The following is a 19969-nucleotide window of genomic DNA, read 5'->3' as shown; positions in this document are numbered from 1 at the left end:
GCAGAACTGTAATACTTCTAACACAGAGCATTTACTAACAGAAGAGCAAAATACTTCTAACAGAAGAGCATTTAGCTTCCTGTTATTTTTTACATTGGTTTCTATGGGTGCTCCCTTCTCAGAGTTTCTTCCCCAAACTGTTTTCATTATTATTTTGTTTCCAGTCTTATTGAAATGAAATCAGTATCTCTACAAGGTATCTACTCTCCTGTGTTCATTGCAGCATTATTCACAGTAGTCAAGATATGAAAACAACCTAAATATCCATTGACAGATGAATGGATAAAGAAATTACCATATATATACACAATGGGATATTATTCAGACTTTAAAGAGAAGGAAATCCTGCCATTTGCAACAACATGGATGAGCCCAGAGGATACTATGCTAAGTGAAATAATCTAGACACAGAAAGACAAATATTGCGTGATCTCACTTAAATGTGTGTGAAAAGAAAATAAATCTTTGGGCCCCCAAATCACTAAGCTAAAGGGAAAAGTCAAGCTTTTCCTGAGTACTGCTTAGGACAAACCTGCCTCCCATTCTTTTCAAAGTCATCCCTCCGCTCACCGAGATAAATGCATATCTGATTGCCTCCTTTGGAGAGGCCAATCAGAAACTCAGAAAGAAGGCAACTGTTTGTCTCTCACCTACCTGTGACCTGGAAACTCCCTGCTTCCAGTTGCTCCACCTTTCCAGACCACACCAATGTTCATCTTACATATGCTGATTGATGTCTCACATCTCCCTAACGTGTATGAAACCAAACTATGCTCTGGGCACCTTGGGCACATATCTTCTATGTGTCTAAAATGTCACGGGCTATGTCACGGGCACATGTCCTCAATCTTGGCAAAACAAACTTTCTAAATTAACTGAAATCTGTCTCACATTTTTGGGGTTCACTTGTGGAATCTAAAAAGTTATACTTAGAGAAACAGAGTGTAGAATAGTGGTTGCCAGGGGCTAGGGGTGGGGTGTGGGTTGGGGAAATGGGGAGATGTTGGTCAAAGGGTACAAACTTTCAGTTATAAGATGAACAAGTTCTAGAGATCTAATGTACAGCATCATATTATTAATTACAGTTAATAAGAAAGTATGATACACTGGAAATCTGCATTTAGCTTATTCTTAAGGGTACCCAGAAAAGATACCACAATTTCCTAAAGTTTGCTGTTTGGCCAATTTTATCATGGAGAATTTTAACTCTTCCTTCCTTTAATCCCCACTCATCCACTTTCTCACTCACAAAGTTCCTGTGTTGTACCCAGCCAGGGGAGCTCTAGTGTCCCCTTTTTCTGGGCTGCTTCTGGTGTGCCTCTCCCAACTGTAGGTCTTCCTCTGTAGATACCACTAGCATAGTTAACCTACATTTTAGCTGCCAAAACTACACCTCTAATCTAGCCACCTCTCTGTTTAAAACTCTGCCTATAGGTAAATACAAATTCCTTAGCAAGGCATTCATGGCTATTCAGAGCTGTTACCATCTGGCTCTATCCAGCAATCCAGTATCAACTCAGGGCCTTCTCCTTTCCACACACACTCTACATTTCAGCCTAAGTGGACTGCTTGGTATAACCCACACATCTGGTGTGCTTTCAAATCCCATGCCTTTGCTTATACCCCCTACCAAGACTTTACACACTACAACTCCCTAATTCATCTGCCCAAAACTAAACAAAACAAAAACTGGGCTTCAAGGCCCAGTTCAATATTATTTTCTTTGTGAAACTTTTTCTGATCCTACTTGGCAAAATAAACGGTTCATGCCTCTATGTTTAGATAATATTGTGCTCCAATTTCTAGTTTAGGACCTATTTATTACTCTTTCAATGTGTTGGTCTTACCTGCCAGATTTTAAGCATGTCAAGGGCAGGATTTGACCATAGTAGGCTGCAAGTTAGGTCAAGAATGTCTTTACACCCAGCTTCTTAAACAAAGGCGGGTCCATTTTATGTGCCAGAGAGACATTCACTGTTGAACTGACTGAATCCTCTATGCTTCGAGGTATATCTTGTTTTGTTTTCATTTAGGCCAAAAAAGGAATTTTAGTTTTTTATTTACTGGTTCTTTACTCTGGCAAAATAATATAGTAAGAGTCAGATCACAGAAGGGATTCACCACTAGCTGATCCTCAATGCTCTTCTCTGCTAATTCCTAACTGGTTGACCAGAGTAGGCTTCAAGTTAGCCCAAGAATGCAGATTTCTGCCTTGCCAGTTAGTTTCTCCCTGTTTCTGTATTCCAACTAGTCACCCTATAATAGTATTTTGATGTTTGGTCTCCAGAGTGCCAGACTAAATGCAATGCATAAGGCACTGCGGATCATCAACAATACCAACATAACTCAAATCTTTTTGGGTTTGCACATTTTTGGTTCATTTCTATACATGCCTTCACAGGACTACTTCCTAGAATTCCAGACCCTGAAATCATGTATTTATTTATTTATGAGATGGAGTCTTGTTCTGTCACCCGGGTTGGGGTGCAGTGGCATAATTTTAGCTTACTGTAGCCTCCACAACCCGGGTTCAAACAATTCTCCTGCCTCTGCCTCCCGAGTAGCTAGGACTACAGGTGTACACCACTATGCCCAGCTAATTTTGGTATTTTTAGTAGAGACAAGGTTTTGCTACATTGGCCAGGCTGGTCTTGAACTCCTAATCTCAAGTGATGTGCCTGCCTCAGCCTCCCAAAGTGCTGGGATTACAGGCATGAGCCACCACACTCATCCTCATTTAAAGACATAGAAATTAAACAAATATGCCAATCAACTATAATTCCTACACAAATATTGAGAGCTTTAACCCAACAAGGAAAAGTATAAAAATAAATGACTCAAAGATCTTGATTACTTAATTATAGTAAGGAGAATCCTAAGAAGAAGGGTCAGTATGGCATCAAATAGTTAATTGAATTATCCTGAGTTTTCCTTCAGGTTTATAATCATCTTGTAATTATACATTTAAAAACTTAGGTTTCATTAACATCTCTTAAAATCTGTAAGAAAATTTAAAAATTAAACTCAGATGCATTTCTTTTCCCCTCTTTGACCAGAAACAAATTAAAACCACTTTTCATGAAATTATAATTCATAATAAAATTATATTAGATGTTGATGCTTTTTTTTTGAGACAGAGTTTCCCTCTTGTCATCCAGGCTGGACTGCAATGGTGCGATCTTGGCTCACTGCAACCTCCGCCTCCCAAGTTCAAGTGATTCTCCTGCCTCAGCCTCCTGAGTAATTGGGATTATAGCTGCCCGCCACCATGCCCAGCTAATTATTGTACTTTTAGTAGAGACAGGGTTTCAGGATGTTGGCCAGGCTGGTCTTGAACTCCTGACTTCAGGTGATCTGCCTACCTCAGCCTCCCAAAGTGTTGGGATTATAGGCATGAGCCACCCACCATGCCTGGCCATGTTGATGCTTCTATAGCTAAGGATATCACGTTTTCTCTTTATTCATCTTATTTATTCCCTTTTCTCCTAATTTAAATAAAAATTTAAAAGATACATTTAAAAATTAAAATTTGGAAGGATCTTGGAGAACTTTAATTTTTCTCCTGTCACAGAGAAACTAAACTCCACATAGAGAAGGAAAATGGAGAATAGGATAGGATTCATTTTCAGACTGATAAAAAGAAATATTTTTAAGGAAGGAAAACCCAGGATCACAAATTATGCTTGAGTGGTTTAAAGTCTCACCATGGTAAAAATATCATCTTATGTAAGCCATACTTAACTACTGCTATACTATTTAAATAAACCATATTAAAATTAAGGTCAGATTTAGCTTTTTTCCTGCTTATTTAAACATTATTCCTTTTCTTATCTGAGATCTGTCAGATTTTAATACTGGAGGCTTAATGAACTTTCAGACACTGCATTTTTGCTTGTCTCTTTAATCATAAGTAACTCACAATTCAAATTAGTAACACAAAATGGTAAAACCAAAACTCTTTAAATAAGGATTTCCTTTAGTTTTAATTTATTAAAAACAGAGGGGTGATTTCTTTTTCAGTGGAGTAGATATCTACTTCTAACATGACAAGTTCTAACATGACAAGTCCATTGAAAATTCAGACTTGCTTCACAGACAATCCAACTGAGGCACAGTTTCTCTACTATCAACTCTAGGCATAGCCATAATGACATGTCCTCTGCATAGGAGAAATGCCAGGCTTTTAGTGAAATGGTCCAATTGAAGTTATAAAGCAGTATATTATTGTAAAACAACTAACAATTTAAATTAATATCTAATTATCACAGGAAGGAAGTATACAAATAAACAGCTTACATCTTTCTTTTTTCTTTCTTTCTTTCTTTTTGACAGGGTCTTGCTCTTTTACCCAGACTGCAAGACTGGAGTACAGTGGCAAGATCTCAGCTCAGTGCAACTTCCACCTACCTGGTTCAAGTGATTCTCCTGCCTCAGTCTCTCGAGTAGCTGGGATTACAGGCACGTGCTACCATGCCCAGCTAATTTTTTGTATGTTTAGTTGAGATAGAGTTTCACCATGTTGACCAGGCTGGTCTCGAACTCCTGACCTTTTGATCTGCCTGCCTCGGCCTCCCAAAGTACTTGGATTACAGGTGTTAGCCACTGTGCCTGGCCAGCTTACATCTTTCTATGATATTACAGAAATTTTGAATTTTTACTTCATCCTCTCAAGTCTAAAAACACAAATGTGACACTCTTAAGATTACTGAAAATGACCATAGTTCTTATTCAATAACTCCAAATCTATCTGATCAGTATTGTAATTTACCAAGACTCTGAATATAAGCAAATTTCTAAGCAAATAGAATAAATCTCTCAAGTCTAAGCTCGCAAGATCTGAATAATATAGGGCAAAGCACTTTTTTCTCTTGGTCTTCCTTTTCTTCATTCCTGTTTGTACTCATCTGATCTGTGAAAGCCCAGGAAAACCCCTGACGGTAGGCACACCATGTGAAAACAGTGCCCAGTGGCAGGTGCTCCACTGCTCTCTAAGAAGCTGACTGGTCAACCAGCAGCCAGGGGTCAAAGACTGGGGCATCTTTGGCATTGCCACAGATGGAAGACATATTGCAACTTATTCAAGCACCGTTCTCCCAACAAATCTTTTTGACCCAGAGAGCTGTCAGAAATAAAGGAGAACAAAAGTAATCCATTGTGGATTGTTGGTATTACTCAGGAGGAAGAGACTTAAGTAGCTGTGTGAAGACAGGATGGGACAACACATTTAAGAAGAGCACCTGGAAGACTCACTTGTAGGGAACCCTAAGCTTGGGGGGACTTAGTCCCAAACCAGTTGGAGGGCACTGTTACACTGCAATTCCAAATGGACGGTTCTGTGCGGTGGGAGCCGAGTGTACACTGTATCTACAAAGAGAGCAGCTAAATCGGAATAGAACAGGAAGCTTGGTTGATCTCATTTCTAACAGGCTGTTTTCATCACAGGGCTAATATTTCTGAACTCCTAATAATGTGGTATGGCCACATAGAGGATCTGTGACAAATCCACAGTTTGGTCCTGTCTGATCCAGCCAAAATCACAGTATTAAATGCTAAGATTAGGATTTGTACCAGGGATAAGTCTCAAGAAAAAATTTCAGGAGAATTCAGTATGTGGCTTTCTACTTATAAAGAAAGGACTAGAAATTAATTTTAAAGCCAAGATTGGATGAGATATTCTCTTCTTTTGGTGGATCAAAGCGTATTTTATTTTCTGTTTTACCCATGCTGCACTTCCCCATGTTTCACATTGCAAATTTCACACATGTATAAAGTCATGCAGATGAATTATTTTACCTTTGCCTGCACCTACATCAGGTGGAAGAATACCAGCTTTAATGAAGGGAAACAGAAATAGGACACTATATAGTTAGATGTAACACACCCATGAGCATGTATAGCGATATAAAAACACATATTAAAATGCTAAAGCATGCAAGAAGAATGAAATGTACCACACCAGGCACAGGGGACAAAGATATGTTGGTGTCCCCAAAGTGACTCAATATTCAAATTCACACATTACTTAAGGTGCATTATTCATACTTGTTTATTATGTAAGAAGGCTTGGGATATTTCAAACCAATTTTGGGATAGAAATGGTAAATTTCTCAGGCTATCAAAGATACTCAAATGAATAAACCTTAAGCAACTCTACAATTTAGAGACATGCAAAACCAGAAAATCTTTTACAATATTTTTGATAATTTTCATCAAATCTAAAGATTTCAGAATAACTTTCTAAAGTATGAAGTGTTAATTTCTTTTTCTAAATACTGTGATGGGTTATTTTGCTTTCTTTGTACATACCAAAATAGAAAATCTTTTGCTCAAACACAAAATAAATGCACTATTTAACTGTTCTCATTTCTTTGCTAGAAAACCTGAATCGATACGTGAACTAGAAAATTATTTCTAGTAAATCAGGACTAGAACTAGAGTTACATATATTTGTGTGTATACAGGTGTGTATGTCTGTGTATGCATATATGTGTGTATTATATGTATGTGTACATATGTATGTGCATGTATATATATGATATATAAAGTTGTTAATAGGAAACACATTGCCTTGAACTTCAAATTCAAGCATAGCAAATATTATGCTTATTCACACCCACCCTAAGATTTTAATATAAGTTTTAAAAAGTTTCAGAGTTGAAAAATATCAGTTAGTCCAATATGAGCTAAATAGCTAATCAGCTAATCAGAATGAGAAATTACAAATAAGTGTTTGTGTTAATTAGGTAAGATAGATACTCCATAGCAGGAAGGAAAAAGCATGAAATTAAAGCTTTTTATTTCATGATGCTGATAATTATATGGATTTTATACATACCCATCTTACCTTCATCCACAGTTGTTACTGCTTCCTCTGTAATCTGACTTCCTGATCCTGCTGATGTTTGTGCATAGAAATAAAACTTATATCGAGTGCTGAAATTTAAATTTTTTAAGGTCCACTGCGTCTTATTGGCAGGAATTTTCAAATCTACCAGAGGGCCTAATTCATGTGTGCTGTTAACTGTCAATAAGAAAACACAAACAAGTGTATTCTCCATTAATTGCTGTAGGAATACTATTATAAATAAATGCACCAACTAAAAATGTTAAACCTGGCGTTCATTGACTTTTATAATACTATTCACTCTTCGCCCAGCATAACTAAGTGATAACCTTTTAACAGTTTCTATACTATGTTATATTATATCATATCATCACATCATATCACAAGGGGGAATATGTTCTTTACTGGCTAATAAACTAGAAGAACTTTTTCCCCTGTATTCTCACAGGTAGAGTTGTATTGTTAAATAACCCCAAACATTTTTCTTCAGAGGCCTGTGCCAAAGAAACTATTTTCTATTTACAGAAAATGCATATCTAATTTAATGACAGCACTCACCTAAACCCCACCCCTAAAGGTCTGTATTATTCTACAGATCGGTTAATTTTTAATAACATACAAATCGTTTTTCTTTAAAAAGTAAGATCTGAAGTTCTTTTTGGAATAATGCTTGAAGGTACATGTATATATCCTACAGATATAAATAAAAACTAGCTTGTATTTTCTGATAACAGTTAAGTATTTTTAAAACTGTATTTCTTTTTATTGAGACAAGTTTCACTCGTGTTTCCCAGACTGGAGCACGATGGCGTGATCTCGGGTCACTGCAACCTCTGCCTCCAGGGTTCAAGCAATTCTCGTGCATCAGCCAACTGAGTAGCTGGGATTACAGGCACGTGCCACCACGCCCAGCTAATTTTGTATTTTGAGTAGAGATGGGGTTTCTCCATGTTGGTCAGGCTGATCTCAAACTCCTGACCTCAGGTGATCCACCCACCTTGGCCTCCCAAAGTTCTGGGATTACAGGCATGAGCCACCGTGCCTGGCCTAAAACTATATTTCTAACAAAAAGTTAAACACATGTTCTAATTCATAGGTGGAAGCTAGAAAGTTCATGTCACAGAAGTAAAAAGTAGAACAGAGGATCCCAGAGGCCGGGAAGGATGAGGGGAAGGCAAGATGGGGAGAGATCGGTTAAAGGATACAAAGTGATGGCTAGATATAAAGACTAAGTTCTAGTGTTCCGTACGCAGCCACGAGGAGGATATTAAGTGTTTCCAACACAAAGAAATGGTAAATATTTGAGATGATGAATATGCAAATTCCCCTGGTCCGATCACTGTATGTATCAAAACGTCACTATGTATCCCACGAAGAGGTACAATTATTTGTCAATTAAAATAACAAATAAAATGGAAAAAAACAGACACATTTTCTTTCTCCTCCTCCAAACAGCTTACTTGGCTGATACTTTAAGGTGTACTCTGTCAAAATGCCATTCGGGTGGCTCGGTGGATCCCATTCCAAAGTGAGAGAGTCCAGTGTCGGATTCACAATCTTCAAAGACGAGGGAGCACTGGGGACTTACAATGAGAACTTAGAGTCAACACAAAGGTTTCTGAATGTTTCAACATGTATTAAAATAATATGTCACCGTGCTCACACAGTTCAAAACTTTGGGTTTCAGTAACTCATTCCTGATTCAGCTGAAAATACGTGCATACAAACCTGTGACAGGTGCTCATTTAGTTATTCTCTTCCTCCTTCTCTCTTGTCATTTACATCTATATTCATTAAAAGCATCCTCTCAAAACACGCAATGACTTTGCCTTCAGATGGACTGAAACCTAATCTTTTAAAAGGAGGCAGTCCTTATTTGATACATGAATGGTGTCTAAATAGAAGCAAACTAGCTACCAAGAAAAACTATTCTAACCGGATCTGTGAGTGGAAGCAGCTGTGTTCTGGACCATTAAGGACTGTTTTCTCCAGCAAACCAGGTGTCTCCAAACAGTCACAATTCCCTGCCTGGTGGGCTTTGGGCCAGTGTGCCCAGGTGCAGAGACGTTCTTATCCTGAGAGCTGACAGCTGCCCCGGATCTGGTGGTGAATGGACAAAAGCCCAATCCTGGCTCACCCCTGGCTCTGGGGAAGGGCTGAGGGGTGTCAGGTTCTCTGTGGCAGAAGCTGGCAAATCACCAGAGAAAGGATCTCTGGTCATCTTTTATTCACTTCCTCATGAGGGTGATGGCTAGGGCAGCTCTCTTTCACAATGGTTACCTCCCCTACCACTGTCCCTGGAAACTAAGTAATGGGACACTCTCCCTGCTGTCACTCTAGCCAAAACCCAGAGAGTCAACCTGTACTCTCCCATCTGCATCATTTCCAACATCTCCTCAGACACTAAATCCTGTCCACTCCACTCCCTTCCTTAAACAATGTCCATGTGTTCTTCTCCCCATCTTTGCCACCTCCCTGCTTTAGCCCCTCAGATGTCTTTGTCTGACCTAAAACCACGCCTGGCACATCATTCCAGGCTTCCAAGCTTCCCCAACCCAGTAAGTCACAGACCCTTTTGAGAATCTGATGATAGCCATAAGCACTCTCTGAAAAACATACACATATCTTGCATACAATTTTAGGAGTTTCATGGAGCTCGTTGAGCCCATTCATTGACTCCCTAAGGGGCTACAGTCCCCAGGTTAACAGCCTGTGGCCTGCAGGTTGGTCAACGGAACCCAAAATCATCCATGACATGAGCCTTCCCTAGCTGACCTTCATCCCTTTTCTCACCAGTTCTGGCCACACAACTTTTCTGAAGGAGCCAGGCTATTTCCTACGTCTGTGTCTTCAGACATACTTCTTCCTCTCTTCTTTATTCTTCAACCATCTGATCATCTCCTCTATGACACTTTTCCCTGAACCATCTAAAGTACCAGTGTGAGGCCTTGCTTGTGACAGCCTCGAGTAGGAAGAGCCTTGACTCTAAGGGACAGTGAGACTGAGGACAAAAACTTACAATGGGACGGGAGCTGGGACACAGGGTGATTCTCAGATTCGCAGCTGCCCACATCATGAATCTTTCAACCAGGAGCCAGGGTGGGGTGCATCTTCTGTGACCTTCTTCTATCAGAGCTAAGCAATCTACAGAAGCTATCTAGCCATTGTCACAGCAGCATCGTTGCAAAATTTAAAATAGGTAAAGCCCATTTTAGTGCCTTTTCAAATCCTCATCATTTTTACTACCTGGCCCCCTCTCTCCCTCACCCACAAGGCTCCCTCATCCCTGTGTCCAAACTCCTTCTCCCCCAACTCCAGGATTAATATAGATGTGATCCTCCCTCATTCCCTCCTTTGCAATTGCCCATATCTGCAACGACTTTTCCCTCCTCTTCCCAATCCACTTGGTCAACACCTGCAACCTTCTAACTCGGTTTCACTTTCTAATAAATTATAAAAGTGCCCTAAGAAAGAAGCTGTAGAAGTAAACTATAACTTATAGAAACAGTTTCCTTCCAAGGTGTTTTTGTTAGGTTATCTAATTTGGTTCTCATGCTTTTCAGATGAGGCTCCTGACAGAGAAGTTAAAGAACCTCTTTCAGGTCAGAAAGTTAATGATTCAAATAAATGTCAGAGTAGCAAGGTTTCGGACAGTGTGTGTGGAGAAAAATTTTAAGTCAAGGGAGAGGGCGTTTCAGAGCAGCACTTTGGGTTCCGAAGCCTTCTACGTACACTTAGGCCACATATGATCTGACATTCTGGCAGCTTTGTGTGTGCTGTACTCATCGATGGAAATTTCAATCACATTTGCCTTCCAGAATGTATTTTGATCAGTAGCCCTTCTCTCAGGCCAAACCTCTCAGGTCATGCCATATGTTCCTGGGATCTTAGGGATGCATCCGTTCCATACCTCCTTCTGGAGTATTAAAGACTCTGTCAGGGCTGGCTGGGCCCTCCCCCTTCCCATTGACCACTCGGACGTTCAGTGTGTAGTGGCTAAAGGGCTCCAGCCCCGGCAACATGCCATGCGTCTTGCTGCCTTGGAAGGTGAGGATCTTTTTCTCAATGTGACGTCTGTTTCTTTTAGGTGAATTCTGTGTCTTCCAGTAGTAAATCTGAAACAGCAAGAATGAAAGTCAGGAAGGCACAAAGGAGCAAACAATATTCCTTATGCCCACCAAATTGAAATTGTTGTTTCTCCAGAAAATTCCCTTGGTACATTTTAGAAGAAAATTACTAGCAAAACTGATGGATATTGATTCTGAGGCAAGAGATAGAAGCCCATAGATGATGCGGGAAATCAAATTACAGCCACATGACAAAGCTGGGCTACGCTATTTTGTCATAGGAGTCTAAGCAAAATGGAACAGCATGAGACCCATATGGTTTTCTCTAGAACATGAGGCAAATGGAGGACAAGAGGATTTAAGTCTTTTACTTGTATAAAATATTCTAAAAATAAAAATCACTGCCCAATGTTTACATACTTTTCCAGAATTAATACACGTTCATGTACAATCTATCATTTAGTTTAATCCTAAACCCTACAGTGGGGCTTTTATTAGTTACTCATACGGTGCAGATGAGCGTGTGGCTATTAAATGACTTTCACAGCCACAGTGATATCAAAAGCTACAGGGGATCCTCCACTGAAAGTCTAGAATTTTTCTGCTAAATCAAACTAGTTTAAAATACTTTTTTTTTTTTTTTTTTGGTATTCAATTGCAGGCACAGGTTTTGAAGAGATGGATAAAAAAGTGTTGATTAATTTTGGTCACAAATCCATAATTGTTTATTAACTCCTCTTAAATTCTTAGGAATTTAAAGGCATTTTCAAGAGAAGTCAACATTTATATGAAATCTGGCAATACTAGGGGAGTAAAAAAAAATGTTGAATGTGATGTAGTACAAAAAGTGACCTCTAGGGGTCAGGCTTAACAAATCAAAGTAATGACTGTATGCTTGGCTGCCTATCAGCTAAGAATCTCTATGAATCAGTGCTTCTCAAGAACAAAGATAATGGATATTTATAAGGATGACCTCGATGAGAACATATGGTCTTAAAGTATATTCTGAATTATTTTTTAAATGCCTACATTATTATCAGGATAATTTTGTATGTTTAACCCATGTGGTCCATATTGCTTTAAAGCTAGCTACGGTTCGTAATAGTCTAGGTCTTTAAAAAATTAGTTCCCCCATTTTGTATACATACTTACTTGGCAGAATGTTAGATCATCAGTGGGAAAAATAGAGAAAACTTTTTTTTTTTTCTTATTTTGGATTCAGTGAGATTTCAAGCCAACTCTGGCCATGGCCCTGCCTGAGGCAGTAAGCCAAATGAACTCTCCAGTCCCCAAGTTCATAAAGCAATGAACCAATTACATCCTTCCTCATGTGGTGTGCGTGACATGTGGCATTCACTGCTCCTCTTACTAAAGAAAGCCATGAAAGGTCCCCCTCCACTTGCCCGATAGCCTTGTAGGTGTCCTCGGATGCTTTTCAGAGGTACTGGGTCCCAGTGCACTTCGGCTAAGGTGCTGTTCACCACATTCACCCGCACATTCCCGGGAGCCACCATTGGGACTAGGAGAAGGACAGGGAAGTGGTAGAAGTATCAATGTTATTTTGAATTTCATCCATAAATATCACTATCTCCAACAATTTTGGATTAAAGCATATTCCAGTCCTATTCCATGGATTATTAAGGCTTGAATACAGATTTTGGGGTAAATGACTTTGTGAGAGAGTTTTTTTTTTTTTTTTTTTTTTTTTTTTTTAAAGATGGGGTTTTGCTGTGTTGCCCAGGCTAGACTTAAATTCCTTGGCTCAAAGGATCCTCCTACCTCAGCGTCCTGAGTGGGAAAACAAGATTTTTAAAAAAGTACAATTAACCCTTGAACAACACGGGTTTGAACTGCATGGGTCCACTTACATGTGGATTTTTTTCCCCCACAAATACAGTCAGCCCTCCACATCTGCGGGTTCTGCATCTACAGCCAAAGAAGATGGAAAACATGGTATTCCTAGGTGCAAACCCCACGGATATGGAGGGCTGACTTTTCATATAGGCGGGTTCCATAGGGCCATCTGTGGGATTTGAGTATTTGCAGATTTGGGTATCCAAGGTGGGGTGTTCTGGAACCAATCCCCTGTGGATACCAAGGGACAACTATACTGTAATCACCGTGAACGTTGTGAACGTTTCTTTCTTACACAGCAGGCTGTTTAAACTCACGAGAAGTCAGGCAGACTAATCGCGACCTCCCTGCCTTGCAAACTGAGCACCTCTGGAAATGGTGTTGGCTTGCACCTTGGTTAAGTCTGTTTTGCTGGGAAAAGTAGAAATGAAACGGCATCACTTACGGTCTTCTCCAGAATGTCCCATAACTACGGCTGGCTCGGGGGCAAACCCCACGTCATTCAGGGCCTGAACTTTGATCAGGTATGGAACAAAGGTTGGCGTGCCTGAGACAATATATTTGGACACGTTTGCCACAACCACAGACGTCCATTCATCATCACCATCTTTCTGGCGCCAGCTAACTTTGTACTGAAGGCCTGGCCCATTAGATTCAAAACCATTCAAGGGCTGCAAGAAAAGCCAAATGACCAGAGCTTAGAACACAGATCGACTGCACAGTCTTTTACAGGAACAGCAAATTCAATTCCCGGATCTAAGTGATCACTGAAATACTAAAACAAGCTATTAACCATTTTCTTCAGGGACCTTTTATCAATTGCGCATTTACAATGAGATTCAAAGCTTGTTTGGGATCAGCATTTCAAAGGTTGTAGATTACTATCTTGAAGCAATAAATACCACATAAGCCTTTCAAATTCTGGCTCTAGTCCAGGGTAGGTGATTCTTATGGCATTTCAGTCACATGGAATCCTTTATATATTCCTGTTTGTGCAACAGTACATCATTGTCCATTTTACTTTCAGATGGAAACCTATGGACTGTTTTCCTCTTTATTAAAAAAAAAAAGGCTACCCTGCCATTCTGTTGTTCCTGCATGTTTGTATGAATATAAGTATGTACATATATGTATACATGTAAGTATGCATGTATGGATCCATCTAAAATAGGTTTTGAATTATGAGTAAATATATGCTAATTTTCCAAATTACAAAACACACATAAGGTTCCTCACTAAAGAAGTTGACTGCTGGGAATAGCTTGGTGATTGTCTTTCAGTGGTTCTTTTTTTTTGAGACTGGGTCTGGCTCTGTCATGCAGGCTAAAGTGCAGTGGCACAATCTCAGCTCACTGCAATCTCCAGCTCCCGGGTTCAAGCTATTCTCCTGCCTCAGCCTCCCGAGTAGCTGGGATTACAGGGGCGTGCCACTACGCCTGGCTAATTTTCTTATTTTTAGTAGAGACAGGGTTTTATCATGTTGGTCAGGCTGGTTCTGAACTCCTGACCTCGTGATCCGCCTACCTCGGCCTCCCAAAGTGCTGGGATTATAGATGTGAGCCACCACATCTGGCTGCAGGTGGTTCTTTAAGATAATAGCTAGCATTTTTTTGAGCGCAAGTATATGCTAGGCACTATTCTAGGTGCTTTATATATATTAGCCCCTTTAATAGTATGAAATCGGTTCAATTACCATTTCCATCATACAGATGCCTGACAGAGATGTTAAACAACAGGCCTGAGGTCACAGAGTTAGTGGCAGAGCTAGGATTTACACCCTATCATTCTGGCTCCAGAGCTCAAGCTTTTAACAACTACACAATACTACCTCTTTACACACACACACACACACACACACACACACACACACACACACACATACATATACTTTTCCCCCGGAAATGGGTGAAATGGGATTTTAATGTAGACATTATTTTCAAACAACTTTTTTTCACTCTAAAAAATAGCGAATAAATTTAAAGGCATCATAGCTCACCTTCCAAGTAATCACCAAATTATCAGGCTCTGATCCCAGTCCTTCCACAGCCGTGGGGTTTTTATCTGGTTCTAGAAGTTAAGCAGCCATATATGCTTAAGCTTTGGTCTTTTGCAAACAGTGGAAAACTTTTTTATTTCATTTTATACCCCAGAAGTCCAGCTTTCCTGCTTTACCTGAGGCCTTCGTCATATACTGCTCAGATGCCTCACTGGGCAAGCTCTTCCCAATGCTGTTCATGGCTGTCACACGGAAGGAGTAGTTCACATAAGGAGACAGCTTCAGCTGGGCTGTGGTCTGTGTTCCAGAAACTTCGGTTTGGTGGTGCCACAGCCCTGGCTCGTGCATCGCATCTTCATATTCGATGATGAATTCTGGCCATGACATATACACACCAAACCCAAGAAAGTGAATTCAGTTACCCCAGGGGTAGAGGCTAGTGATAACTAGGGCGCGACAAATTCAACTTACGGGAACAGCAAATTCAATTCCTAGACCTACAGAAAGAATACTAAAGCACAAGCTATTAACCATTTTCCATTAACCATTAGCCAGGCATAGTGGTGAGCACCTGTAGTCCCAGCTACTCAGGAGGCTGAGGCAAGAGAATTCCTCGAACCCAGAAGGCGGAGGCTGCAGTGAGCAGAGATTGTACCACTGCACTCCAGCCTGGGCAACAGAGTGAAGACTCCATCTCAAAAAAAGAACCACCTAGAAGATATGCACCAAGCTATTCCCAGCGGTTAACTTCTTTAGTGGGGAAAGCATATCTGTGTTTTCTGGATTTGGAAAATTAACATACATTTATTCATAATTCAAAACCTATTTTAGATAGCTCCAACATGAGCAACCAAACATGAATTATCTTACTTTCAAGAAAAATGCCATTAAAATGGTTTGATTTCAGAGTGCTATCATTATCCTCAACACTTAAGCATGCATGGTGACACTTTAGTGGGAAATGGCATCTCACCATATTTAATTTAATTTTTCCTATTATGAAAAAAATTTGACCATCTTTTCATATAGTTAAACTTTTTAGGGATATATAGATTAATTCTAAACAGTTTTAGATTTTACCTAATCTGGCATTCTTTCTCCAGCATGCTGAGTTTAGCAACTTAAAACTGTTGAGAATTAATCCATATATCCCTAAAAGTTTAAATATATGGAAAGATAATCACATTTTTTTCATAATAGGAGAAATTAAATATGAGATGCCATTTTCCAGTCAACATATTGGCAATATCAAATGTCTAGCACACTTTGTTGACTATGACACAAAGAAGCAATCACTCTGACTTTGTAGGAAGGGTGTAACTTGGAACAACTTCTGTATAAGACAATTTAGAAAATCTGTCAATATTTAAGGCACATACTGTTTGAGAAATTTTACTTCTAGCAATTTATTTTGAATAAATGTGCTCACGCAAACGGCACAAACACATGTGAGAAAGAATCTACACTGCAGTATTATTTGCAATTGAAATGCAAACAACCTAAACATCCATCAATAGGACACTGACTAAACAAATTACACTATGTCCACACAATGGAATACTCTGCAGCTGTTAAAAATGACTGTTGGCCAGGTGCAGGGCTCACACCTGTAATCTCAGGACTTTGGGAGACCCAGGTGGGTGGAGTTCAGGAGTCTGAGACCAGGCTGGGCAACCTAGTAATATCCCTTCTCTTCAAAAAATTAGCTGGGTGTGGTAGTGTGCACCTATAGTCCCAGGTATCAGGGAGGCTGAGGAGGGAGGATCACCTGAGGCCAGGAAGTTGAGGCTGCAGTGAACCATGATCAAGCCACTGCACTCCAGTCTGGGCAACAGGGTGAGACCCTGTCTCAAAAAAGAGAAAAAAAATGAATAGGGCTGTTCCGTATGTGCTGAAATGAAAGATTTCTAAAATGTATTGTTGAGTGAAACTAAGCAGGATATAGAATTATGTGTGCTGTGTACTATGCTTGTGTAAATGTAAAAAAAAAATTACATAACAAACAGACAAATTCACTTGCATGTACATGCATTACCTCTCAGAGAATATACACTAATTCTGGTGTGGCCAGAAGACCTGGGAGTCAGGAATGGGAGGAAGACATACTTTTCAGTGCACACCCTCGGCATCTACTAAAATTCTGTGGTCTGTACACATTTTACCCTTGTAAAATAATAGGTATTTGGATATTCATTGATTGCCTACTATGTGCCAGGAGCCATGAATGAAATACAAACACAAAGATAAACTAAAAATATTGTGTGTGTTGCAGTGGGAACTGAAAATATTATATGTGTTGCGGTAGTTCAAAACTAAGTCCTTGGGGTTCCCCTTTCAATCCACATTCATCTTCGGGTGATCTCCAGTCCTATAAATGGATAACTTTCACATTTATATCTGTAGTCCGGACTTCTTCCCTGAACTGCAGACTCAGAACGTCCAACTGTCTGCTCAACAATTCCACTTGGTTGTCCATGACAGCATCTCAGACTGGATAGGACCAAAACTAATCCCAATCTTCCTCTCCAGTTGACAGTGACAACCCAGATCAAAACCTGGAATCCCTGTTTCCCCACATCTTCCACACTCTCGGTAGTACAATGGCCTGTGTACCATTAAAACATATCCCGAATCTGTCCATTTCTCAGCCTATTCCAGGCCACCCTCCTCTCTTAGGAGAATGATTACATAACTTCCTCACTCAGTAGTTCCCAGACTTTTTTGGTTCACAATGTACTTAATGTCTATAATTTATTTTTCATGGCTCCCTTAGGCCAAAAGAGTGACCTAATGTTTGCATGTATTAAGTAGCTAGGTTCATACAACTTGATATGTTGTATGTTATACCTTAAATAAATTTAAACAATTTAAATTTCAAACAATTTTAAACCTGTTTATATCTTAACAGTTTAAAGCTTCTCTTCTACAACTTCTCAAACCTTGTAAACAGATTGGACACCACCTTCCACATCTCCTGCTCCCCAGTGATTTCCATGTGGCACTTGCTTGTTGTCACAGCAAATGCTTTGCAGAGCTATAACATTATCACAAAATGACAAGAGATATATAATTGAACTTGTCATCTGCCCCAAGCTAATTTCATATGATGTCTGACAAATATCACTGTTTTTTTAACATCAAAATTTAAAGGTAAAGCTTTAAAATTATCCCAAGGGAGGCACCCTGTGAATTCACTGAGGTACCACTGGGCATTTCAGTGCACTGTCTGGGAACCATGGTCTTTCCTAGTCTCTTTGCTTCTCTTCCTGTTCTTCTATAGACTATTTTTAATAGACAAGCCAGAGTTATTCATTCACCCCTCCTCTGTTAAAACTCTTCAAGGGCTTCCCCATCCTCACAGTGACCCCCAGGCCCTTGCACAATTCCCACCCCAGACACCCACCGCGTAACTCTTCACCTCTTTGACTTTCTGTCCTCCTTCACTTTCCCTTGTTCATTTCACTGCAGCCTCACTGGCCTCCTCGCAGACATGCCCCTGTCTTAGGGCCTTTGCTCTTTTCCTTTGCTCTTGCTGGAAAGTTCTTCCCCTAGACAACTGCATAGTATGCTCACTGACCTCCCTCCCCTGTCTTGATTGACATATTCAAATGTTCTTTTCTTAGTGTGTCCTTTCCCATTCACACTATTCACAATTATACCCCTAGCTCCCCATCTCTTTCTGCTGATTTGTTTTTTTTTGCATGTCCTAAACACATATACACATACAACCATATGTATTAATAGACATATATAAGTTTGAGTCCTCTAGGAGACAAAGACTAAGACAGAATTAGAAATGGAGAGGTCTACTTGGGAAAATGCCCATGGAAGAAAAAAGGGAAAGGAAGTAGGGAAGCCTGAAGGGGGAAGTTCCTTCAGACCACAATGCTGGTCTGACATGTGTAACAGAAAGAGGAGGAGGGAAAGAGGAGTAAGTAGGAAAAGCCTCAGACTGCAGTACAGTATAGCTCTGGGATAGACAGCCAGGTCAACCAGGAGGCCAGAGTACAGTCTGCCCATGAGAAGAGTTTTGCATTAGGCATGTGTGACCTCTGAGACTGTACCGAGCAACTAGAGCACCCCAAGGAGTGTGGCCTCACGTGAACCCTGCAGTGGAGCCTTACAGAAGGAGAAGCAGATGGAGGCTGTCGGTTAACACACTTTACAGCAGGTTCTCTCTTGAAGGTAGATCTGAGTCTTCTGTGTGTGTGTGTGTGTGTGTGTGTGTGTGTGTGTGTGTGTATATGTTTACATGCAGATATAATGACATTATACTTAATAATGTATTATTAATTTTATCTTATGTTTGGCCTCATCTAAAATATAAGCTCCATAACGACAGAGATTTTTGACTATTTTGTTTTAGAACAATGTCTGGCACATAGTAGGCACTCAAAAATATCTGTTGAATGAATGAGTAAATGAATGAAAGAGTAGAAGTGCCTCAAAATCTAATGGTATTATTTTAATATAGGGAAAAAGAGTCTCCAAGCCATCTAACCAGCTAACTCTGGCTAATGCACCCAGTGAGCTAGAAGACTGGGCCTGGATGACTGTGTGTTCTGATCAAGGACAATGAAAACTCAGTAGAGAAAAAAGCACCATTAAACAACACAAGACAGAGGGAAGGATTTGGTTAAATTTTAGTGGAAATATTCTGCTTTACCAGGAAGTGCAATAAATCAACACACCTATGATTTCAGAATCATCTAGGTCATCATCAGAAAGGAATTCAGTCTTCCTGTAGTATATGCTTGAAGGTAATCATGTATTTCAGGCATGTGACCTGATTGTGTCTGCCTCTTAAGTATCTCTGGCTTTACATTTAAACATCTAAGCTTACCTATAGTCTAATTTTATTACGCTCTTCTAGGATCCTTATGACACTATCTTTCATTATCTTATTCCCTAGGCCCTAGGCTTATGTCACCAAGGTGAAATGCTCACATTGTTGAATGGGCAACTTTGTAGCAGGGACTAATGGAAAGAAAGAGACCTAGGTTGGAAGTTAAGGTAGAACCTATTATCTCCACCCAGTTCTGCTACCAACCATGGGTTGAAAAGTTACTTTACTCAACAAGCCTCAATTTCCTGATATGAAGACAGGGCCATTCAGCACTCACTCCTCCTAACTTTTTCCTAACCCCTAAGACATGGGCAAAATAAACGACTAACTTAAGGTGCACCTTCCTACTGTGGTAGGTATTT

General features: G+C 39.9%; 1 protein-coding gene across 37 annotated transcripts in view; it reads right to left on the bottom strand.

Moving 5' to 3' along the window:
- Window positions 1-19969, bottom strand: part of NRCAM (neuronal cell adhesion molecule) — a 325308-nt gene that overhangs the window by 22317 nt on the left and 283022 nt on the right. For 15 of the 37 annotated variants that reach the window (XM_039472686.2, XM_010344135.3, XM_010344128.3 and 12 more), the window contains 8 exons: window positions 14938-15135; window positions 14762-14832; window positions 13211-13436; window positions 12315-12430; window positions 10755-10959; window positions 8305-8427; window positions 6836-7021; window positions 5794-5829 (listed from right to left, as the gene is read on the bottom strand). In XM_039472686.2, the coding sequence (XP_039328620.1) occupies window positions 5794-5829; window positions 6836-7021; window positions 8305-8427; window positions 10755-10959; window positions 12315-12430; window positions 13211-13436; window positions 14762-14832; window positions 14938-15135 (1161 nt within the window). The remainder of the gene's footprint in view (window positions 1-5793; window positions 5830-6835; window positions 7022-8304; window positions 8428-10754; window positions 10960-12314; window positions 12431-13210; window positions 13437-14761; window positions 14833-14937; window positions 15136-19969) is intronic. The other 22 variants (XM_003921090.4, XM_074379231.1, XM_039472687.2 and 19 more) reach the window with 3 other exon arrangements.

This window comes from Saimiri boliviensis, chromosome 10 (genome assembly GCF_048565385.1).
Source record: "Saimiri boliviensis isolate mSaiBol1 chromosome 10, mSaiBol1.pri, whole genome shotgun sequence".
Lineage (NCBI taxonomy): Eukaryota > Metazoa > Chordata > Mammalia > Primates > Cebidae > Saimiri > Saimiri boliviensis.
The sequence above is the reverse complement of the archived record's forward strand: the minus strand, read 5'-3'. Positions and strand labels throughout refer to the sequence as shown.